The 9155-nt window shown below is 55.4% G+C and overlaps 1 protein-coding gene across 1 annotated transcript; it reads right to left on the bottom strand.

The window, feature by feature from the left end:
• Positions 1-172: 172 nt before the first annotated feature.
• On the bottom strand, positions 173-7361 carry PCIF1 (phosphorylated CTD interacting factor 1). Its single transcript, XM_084246911.1, has 15 exons — positions 7220-7361; positions 7004-7128; positions 5806-5943; positions 5594-5724; positions 5334-5488; positions 4540-4687; positions 4378-4461; positions 4045-4144; positions 2841-3003; positions 1996-2168; positions 1771-1857; positions 1504-1688; positions 867-960; positions 602-777; positions 173-519 (listed from the first exon to the last, which is right to left on the bottom strand). Exons 1-15 carry the CDS (start codon positions 7341-7343, stop codon positions 279-281), a joined length of 2124 nt encoding a protein of 707 aa, XP_084103037.1. The 5' UTR covers positions 7344-7361; the 3' UTR covers positions 173-278.
• Positions 7362-9155: the final 1794 nt, after the last annotated feature.

The raw sequence follows: 9155 nt of genomic DNA on the forward strand, positions 1-9155 counted from the left end.
TTTCCTTTTACAAATGAAACAAGGTGGCAACAGGATGGAGGGGAAGGAGGGAGGTCTCTGGGGCCTATTTACAGGGGTCTTGGAGTGAGTCTGAGGTGGGCAGTTGGGGGTGGGGCAGGGAGGAAGCCCTGGCAGAGCTGTCGTCTTCCTATGTCTTTGGCAGCCTGAGTCCTGCTGCCACCCCAGAGGGAGGGCCCTGGGGTCTGCTCAGCTCCAAGAAGCCCGAGTCCCAGCAGTCCGGAACAGCACCCTGGGGCTCTTCCTCCCCGCGGGATGTGTTAAGTGGGGTGAGGTTCACGGCTAGGGCCCTGCTCACGGCCTGAATCCCGGTCCTTGGTCTCGGAGGAGGAAGAGCCGGTAGAGCTGGAGGAGCCGGAGCCGTGGCTGCGGCCTGACTGTCGGTAGGCAGCACTCAGCTCCTGCAGCCGCTCGGGGGTTGGCCCCCACTTGACAAAGCCAGAGTCGTTCTGTAGGAAGAGCACCGCTGTGTTGTAGACGGCCTTGTAGTGCATTTCCTCCCTGTGGACAAAGGTGGTTGCTCAGGGTGGGGCCTGGCCCAGCCTGGCCGGCCCAGCCCTCCCTGTCCTCCCAGGACACCCACTTCTTGCAGACATGCTGGGAGCCGCTGCGGTACTCGTGCTCAAAGGCAGGCAGGACCAGCTGGTGGCGTTTGAAACGGCTCTGTTCCATGCGGGTGAGCGCCGGGGTGGGGGGTTCCCGCCACTCGGGGATGAACACGATGAAGGACAAGGGCTCCACTGAGCTCTCAAGCAGTTTCTGTAGAAGGGGCACAGGTGGCCATCAGGGGCTGCCTTCCAGGTGGCTGGCTTGCCGCCGCTTCCACCCCCCAGCAGTAGCAGGCCCACCTCAAAGTGAGAGACCATGGCGTCCATGAGCTCCTCGCAGAACGGAGGATTGGCCTCAAAGGAACCACTCAGCGGGGAGAAATCCAGGCAGGGCCTGGGGATAGAGGTGAGCATTCTGAGTCCCACAAGGACCCCAATCCCTCAACCCTAAACAGGTGCCTCCCCCACCCAGGCAGCCATATTGGAGGCTGGCCCTCTCCATGGAATGGGAGACAGAGGCTCAGGCCAAGGCTCAGGCCACTTGGGTGGCCAAGTTCAGCAGGTTAGAGGAGGAGCTGGAGTTAAGATTCACTTCCCACCCGCTGTACCACAGCGCAAGCCACATCCAGAAACCCCAGTTGCTGGGCTTCCCCTCCTGGGCCTGGCTAGTTCTTCCTACAGTAGGTGGCACCTATGCTCATCCCCCAGCCGTGTGAGCCACAAGGTCTCTGAGGTCAGGGTCACCCCGCTCCTCCTCAGTGCCCGGAAATAGGACTTCCTGCTCCTGAGCTGATTCACTGAGAAACCCGGGACGCCCAGAAGTACAGGGACTACATCCTACACTGCCCAGCTCCAAAGCCCTCATGCAGTGGGGAGCAGTTGGCCGAGGTGGGATCTGGCCTGGGCAGGAGGGGGCACAGCAGCCCCTGGCTCTCACCCTCGGGAGCCAAAGTAGCCATCTGTGTCGGGGAAAGCGGAGCAGTACTGGCGGAAGTAGCAGTTGAGGGGCGAGGCAAAGCACTCGAAGCTGACGCCGAAGAGTCGATGGAGGGCCTCGAAGATGTGCACGGGCAGCGACCCCTGCAGGCCTGTGCCTTCATACAGGCCCACACCAAACATCATCTGCAGAAGGGCCACGGTCAGTCTCTGGGACTCAGTCTCCCCACCTCCAGGAATTCCCTCACTCTGCTGCCCCAGGCTGTACCTGGTACCGTCGGAGAAGACACCAGACTCGGGGCAGGAACCTCTCAAAGGCAGAGTCATCAATGCAGCTGTAGCGGTAAAGGAGCCACTGTGGGACAGAAAGCGGTGACTTGAGCAGCGGCCCCTCATGCCCCTCACCCTGGCCTCCCGCTGAGGACTCTGGGTCAAAAAAGATCCAGGCCCTATTTCACCTGTGTGGTTCTTCTCCCGCTCCCCCAGCTCTTACCAGCTTGCTGAAGTAGTTGCGGCTGACCTTGACCATCTCCCCCTTATACCGGATGCAGACCACGTTATTCTCCACGTGCATCTCCACGCTGGGCATGGGGGGTGCGGACACAGCCAACCGCACTGGGTAGCAGTACACCAGGCGGGGCTCCACCTCCGGGGCCTCCACCTCCTCTGTGGGCAGGGAGATCATTGAGGGGCTACCTGGCCCTCTGCCACTTCTCACCCTGGACAGTCTCCACGCCTACCGCGCCCGGTGCTCTACACACACATCCCAGTAACCAATGGAGGTAGGTTTCATCCCGCGGAGCAGTAACTATGGCGCATGATTTGGCACCAGCAAACTGGTAGAGGCAGGAATTGGTGGCCCACGCCAACAGGCTCCCCCAGTATGGCAGGCCTTGGCACCTGGTAGGCAAGCAGGCGCCAGTGTGTGGGTCTTGCTAACATGCAGAAGTCTGAGAACTACATCACCATCGCAGTAATCACACAGCTTCACTTTGAGAACTTTCGGGGTCAAACCCTATGCTAAGTTATCACCGAATCCTCATGAGTGTATAGCCAGGTCTTTATGCCTCAGTCTGGACAAAGGGAGGCTCGCTTACAGATATATACACAGGTCCCCCTAACGCTTACCCTGGCTGCCTTTCTCTGCCCCCGCCTGGCTCTCCTATCTCTGTTTCGTAGGGGAATGCTAAAACCCGCACAACAGGCCTGGCCCAAACACTGCTGGGAGAATGGGTGTCCCCAAACCAGTCTGTGGCCTTGAGGTCAGGCCCACTTCAATCAGGGTCTGGGCTACTGTGTTGCGACATCACAGCTGGCTGCCTGCCACCCAGCCCCTACCTGGGATATTGTTTTCCTTGAGGATGGCAAGGTGCTTCTCTCGGATCCGTTTGACATACTCCAGCGAGATGTGGTAGATCTTGCTGCAGATGCCTTCCACGGAGTCCTTGGCTGCAGCCGAGACATGGGGGCCACACTGCCTCCGCAGATGCTCCAGGCGGTCCTGGAGGAGACACTCCTGGTCAGAGCTGCAGGGGGCTGGCAGGGGAGGGCTGCTGGACCCCAGCCAACCTCATTTTCACACTGGCTGTGCTACTTATTAGCTATGTCACTTGGCTAAAGCCTGGTTCTCTGAATCTTATTCCTCAACTGTTAAGTGAACGTGAAATATTTACCTAGTAAGGCAATTTGTAAACATGATCATTCCCATTAAGGCCTTACCAAGGCCTGACATACAGTAAGTGCCCAATAAACGCCAACAACTGTTGGGGTGACACTGTGCCAGGTCCCATGACACTGAGAAACATACAAGCCAGGCATAGTCCCAGCTTACGAAGTATTTGCAGTCTATCGGGGAGGGCTCAATTACAAAACGGGGTGCTTAGTCATCACAGATCTGAAATTTGAGCTTTTAGTGCAGGGATGGCTGTCAGCATTTGTAATTTTGCTGAATCACATGTGTGAAACTGATGAGTGAAAATGAGTCACTCTGGCTAGTGAGTACACCTACCTTTGTCACACTCTACGTGTCAAGTACACAGTTACTATCGTGAAGTGCGAAACCTTGTCTCTTGTGAAAAATGGTCCTGAAAAGAAAGCCCATTGCTAGTGCTGGTGGAGAGTTAAAGAAATGATGGGTTTAGGCCAGAAAACAACTGTTTGAGACACACTTAAGTAGGGAATTCGGTGTGATGATAGCTTCAATTGTGACACTGAGGACACCCAAGGAAAAGCCGTTTGTTGATCTGTTTCCCAGAATCTACTCACGGGAGATGTTGCACGTTAAGTTGCAGGGGCAGTTATTAGGGTGTGTGGCCAAATGCAGGATTCCATTAAGTGTCTGAAGGAAATGTTCTTTGGGAGAAAGCCAACAGCCGAACAAACATCTCTACATTTGTGAATGTGGGGCTGATGTCAAAGCTCCGCTGTTTCGTACAAGAATAGTGTGCCCAAAAGCACTGGGGGCCCGCGGGGGCAGCATGGACTTCCTCAAGGAAGTGGCTTCAGAGCCTTTCCACTGGCTTTCTTGCCCAGGGCTACTTACCATATAGTCCTCCTTGGAGGCTGAGTGGTCCTTCCGAAGCCAGCTGAACGTGTCCTCCACATTCCACTTGACCACCTTCCTGCTGTCAGGGGATGCGCTCCTGAGGGCATATGAAGAAGCCGCTCAGCTCTGCACAGGGGCTGGCTGTCAAGTGTGCCTCGTCCTCCCTCCTCCCATCCCACCCCACTGGCCTATGGCCCCAGGGCTGACACAGCCCTCAGGAGCTGACTCGCTTTGCCGAGAACAACGGCAGCCCTGAATGAGGCAGCCAGAGCACTCCACCAACCCCGCTCATCACAGACCCATCTCGTCTGGGGCAGAACAGAGTCAAACCTGGACTCGATGAGCCGCCTAGCGGCCTCTGCATATTTAAAAAGCAGGCGCTTGGCTTCTTCCCGGAACTTGATTCGGGATAACCTGGTTAGAACAGCAGAGAGTCAGCCCTTCTCTGTAGGGCTGGGGATGCACACCGATCATCCCAGTGGCACACTATACCTGATGGGAATGTCATTCATGATTTCTCGAAACATGGACGGTGACACCACTGGCTCACAGTTACTGGGCAACAGGGGGTCAGAGCCTTTGTCCACAACCTTGCGCTCCAGCATCCAGCGGTTGAAAGATTCCCGGGGGGGATCAATGCCTGTGGGATAGGACAGCTGATGAAGGCCTGGGGTGGCCAGCGGGTTCCAGGCTGCTAGGTACTCAGGAAGCACCAGGCCGGCATTGTGGGGGCAACAGTACCGGGCCCTGTCACCACAGGAGCTTATGTTCTAGGTGAGTTTCCCAAAGTACACTCTTGAGAATCGCTGGTTTGTGTTCCCAAGTGTTATACAGGGCGGGAAAAGGGAGAGTTTGGATTCTACATTTCAGAAAAGCTAAGCAGGCTTATTTACAAGTGAACAAGCAGTTCCTTAACGACTTATCCATTCCACTTAGCCCTCGGAGTAATTCTGGGAGGTATGGTTACTCACATGCCCTTTCACAGACGTGTGAAAAGACTTTAAAGAGCACCTGGCCCATCTAACACTCTGGAATTGTTAACCGCTGTTTCTGTTCTTTGTGGAGACAGTGGGATTGTCCCTACCTTACAGATGAACAAACCAAAATGCAGAGAGGTTAAGTGGTGCCCCAGATCACAGAACCAGCTGGGGCTCCACCCAGCCTGCCCCCGACAGGGTACGTTCCAACTCCGGCTCCAGTGTGCTGTGTGCCACGCCCATCTGGCCAACCCCCAGTTCTGCTAAAGGTGATGGGGCAAAAAAGGCCGAGGCCTGGGAGGTTGTTACCCTCTCGCTGCTGGCACAGCTCCCGATAGTGCTGCCGAAGCTTCAGGATGAGCTGGGAGCGAAGCAGCTCCACCTCAGGATGTGGGGGCAGCACCTCTGAAGGCCCCCGGTGCTTGATGACAGCGTTGGTCTGAATGTCCAGATCCCAGTACACTCTTGGGGCACAGAGAGGAGAAATAAGAAAAAAACAGGCACGCCCCACCGTCCAGGCAAGCTGGCCATCCGCGGCGGGCACCCCAAGTCAATCAACAAAGACTCACTCAGTGGGCCGGAGGAGAGCTGCCTGCTGTTTATCTTCAGGGGATGTCCCCCAAATTTTCGTCGTCGGGGTTCCTGGGACACTAGGGGAGCTGGGCACCGACGGGCCCGTGGGTGTCACAGGGATTTCGATCTAGAGAAGAGAGTCAGAGGTGTCAGGTCAGGGGGCTGCCGAGCGCTCAGCAGCCAGGTCTGAGAGCCGGCGGACACTCACCTTGGGCTTCTTCACACCGTTGCCGCTGGGCTGCTCTTCCGAGAGCTGCCGCTTTCGGGGCTTGTTCTCAGCCGGGGGGGTTTCCACCAAGCTTGAGTCTTGGGGCAGTGGGGTCGCATTCAGCCCCAAAGGGTCCGACTGGTGGAGGGAGACCAGCAGAGTTGCAACCAAGGCCAGTGGCGCAGGAGTCCCAGTACTGCAGAATCCTGACGCCCTCCGGCCCCCTGCTCCTCCTACTCAAGAGCAGAGGGGGCTGGGATGCAAAAATACTGGGCTCCACTCCTGCCGGCTACTCGAACTGCATGAGCTAGGGCAGTGCCTGCGGCCATGCTAAGCGCCACCTCGTGATGGAGGCAGTGACTACATGAGTCAGTGGGCATAACTAGTTCAGCAAGACATCTGCCACGAGCCCAGTGCTCAGTGTGTTCACTTCTTTTCCTTCATTTCCTTAAGAATGAAAGGCAGGAATAAAAGAAACACTCAAAAAATGCTCCTTTTTTAAAGAGCAAGGTCCTGGGGATGCAACTCCTTGGGTGACACGGAAAATGGCAGGCAGTGTGGCCCTGAGATGACATCACATGTGACTCCTCTGCCCCTGCCTGGCTGCGAGGCTGGTCATTTCCCCAGAGTCTTCCTCTGGAAAACGGGGCTGCCCATTGCCTTGGTTATGCCCAGAGAAGAAAACCTGCCCCCAAAGGCAGGGGTCCAAAGCCCACATTCCCACCCAACACCCCTACAGCCTATTCCCGGATGGACGTCCCCATCACACGGGCATTTCAGTCCCCGGAATGCGTTTCTTCCCTCTCACCTCCTCCATTGAGCTAAACATCTTCCCTTAAGCACTCACAGAGAAACTCCCTGTCCTCCCTTTCCCAGACCAATGGGGGTCCCTGATGTCTAGCACTTCACCCTCCTGTCACCCTCCAGACCGGGAAGGGCAGGAGCACGTCTGTCTCGCTCACAAGTGCATCACAGGCACCGTGCCCAACAGGTAGTGCGAGTTCTACATCACACACCATTGTAATATGTCCTCGGGTCAGTCTCCCCTATTTGTACTCCCGTGAGGCAGAGACTGTCTTGTTTATCATTGTATCCCCAGGTCCCAACACAGAGCTAGGCACATAATAGCTGCTCAGGGTGTATTTGGGAAGGTCCGGATACCAGAGGCGACTCAGACCCTTGCTGGACTGGCACTCACAATCACATCATGCTGACCCAGCACGGGCATCTCCCACAGGGACTGGTTGGTGAATCGGTTGAAGTAGTAGGGACGGTTCTCCCTCCTGCTCCAGCACTTCTCCCAGCCCGCATGCACCAGCTCCTCTGCAAATAAGCGCGGAAACCAGCCCAGATGAGTGCTGCTCCTGGGAAACCTTTCCTACCCCGCCACCCCACCACTGCCCCTCACCAGTACCTGGGAGGTCCTGCACCAGGCGGATGGGCTTTGGAGAACAGGGCTGGCTCTGATTGGAGGTCCCTGGGGAGTGACTCAGCAGGGATGCTTCTTCCCGGGGGCTGCCGTGATTCTCATTGGCCATCTCAGCACCCACACCGGACCTGCCATACAGAGGACCGAAAGGTGTCAGGGCCAGCAGGACACGATGGTCCGCTCCACCTCCCACCTACCAATTACAATCCACCGAGGGACCCAGTGGCCACTGCGGATGTACAGAAGTCAGTTCAGCCCTGTCTGGGCCAGCATGGTACCATAGGAGGAGCCCTGGGGTCAAGGTGCAAGCCCCTCAACTGTGAAGAGTCCACTCCTGCAGCCTAAACCTTCTTTCCCTACTTTTCTGCCTGGACTGCTCCTGGGTCTGCACCTTCCAGAAGGCCTCCCTTGACTCTACCTTCCCCAAACTAGGTGGTCAGAGCTCCGCAGGGCTATGAGCACCTCCAATTAGCACTCGGATAGTGCAGTCTATCAGATGGGTGTTTCCCCCATTAGACTCGGTCCTCAGGACTGGGAAATGGGTCCAGCTCCACTTTCTCCAGTGCTCAAACAAGGCACCTGGACACACAGGCGTTCTATTCATTCTGCAAATGTTCACAGAGTCCCAGGAGCAACATACAAGACAGCACAGGGTCTGCTCTTCAAAAGCAAGGAGGGCCTCCCTGGTGGTGCACCACACTATGAAGCTATCCTCAGCCACTGTAGCTCAAGTTCGATCCTGGCTGGCCAAGGAGCAACCCACATGGTGCAGCAGACCACTCCTGCTCGCCTGCCGCTCCCCTCAGCAGTGTATTTCAGTCAGTCCGCTTGATCTGCTCCCTACTCTGTCTTTGGTGAATCCTCTCACCCTCCACACCTCTGGCCTATACCCGAGCTCTTGTATGCATACATAAATAAATTTAAAAAAAAAAAAAAAAAAGCAAGAAGGAACAGTAATTCCTCATTCCTACTCCTACCAGAAAAATCTAACTGGAACAGCACAGCCCAGGAGGGAAACTACATCTAATCGGAGTCCCCATTCTACACTACAGGGCAGGAAGCAATATGTTGCTAAAAGAACCAATGGGACTGAAAAGAACTAATTCATCCCTCACAGTCCCGGGGGAAAGATCTACTTTAAATACCAGCAAGGAAGTCAGTTCCTTCAGATTTGTGTCCCCAGCCACCCCCACCCAAAGCACACCAAGAACAAGCCTCCGTGGCCAGTTCCCCACCTAGCATGTTAAGACCCCTGGGGGGCAATGCTATTGTTTTCAGTATGTCACACACGCAAAGGAAATCAAATGTTTACCCACAAAAAGACCACAAAGGCACATTTAAACTCAGTTATCTTTGCTTGCTGAAATTTTATCAACTCAGAGCCACACTGATCATCTCATGCTGACCAGAAGCTCTGATTGGCTGTTGAAAACATCGTAGAAATCATTGGGACATTGATTTTATTGTACATTTAGTCATAAACGTCTTCGCTAATTTGGAATGTGAAAAGTGAACGGTTGCTTCATGGGTACAATTTGGCAAATAAAAATGCAAGGGGACAAATACACAACAGAAGAGGGCTACGGTAACAGCAAGGTTTGGCACCGCCGACCAAGGGAGAAAATACTTAGCTGCTTTAGCTCACTAGGGAAGGAGCGATTCCCTGTGCCTTGGGGGCTGAGCCCATTACACAGCTGAACGAGGCCCCTCTTTTTTCTCACCCTCTGGGGTCTGCAATGCTAGCATGAGAGGGTTTTCTTCTCCGGCTGCTTGGAACTCCACGTCACAAGGTCCCACAGACACAGGTAGGAGGCCTGCAAGAAGGCTCAGCACAGGTGGGTGGGCTGGTCAGCAGCAGAGCAAAGACGGGTCCATAAGGTTCCTTGCATCAACAGCTGGAGAGCAAATAAAAGAAAAGTCA

This window comes from Talpa europaea, assembly GCF_964194135.1.
Source record: "Talpa europaea genome assembly, chromosome: 11".
In the NCBI taxonomy this organism is placed as follows: Eukaryota; Metazoa; Chordata; class Mammalia; order Eulipotyphla; family Talpidae; genus Talpa; species Talpa europaea.

Excerpts from the sequence above, each read along its gene's own strand:
- PCIF1 (XM_084246911.1), bottom strand. The coding sequence starts at position 7,343 with ATGGCCAATGAGAATCACGGCAGCCCCCGGGAAGAAGCATCCCTGCTG. Across the intron at positions 7,129-7,219 it reads CCTGGTGCAGGACCTCCCAG|AGGAGCTGGTGCATGCGGGC; the intron begins GTACTGGTGAGG and ends GCTTATTTGCAG. Across the intron at positions 2,169-2,840 it reads CAAGGAAAACAATATCCCAG|AGGAGGTGGAGGCCCCGGAG; the intron begins GTAGGGGCTGGG and ends CCCTGCCCACAG.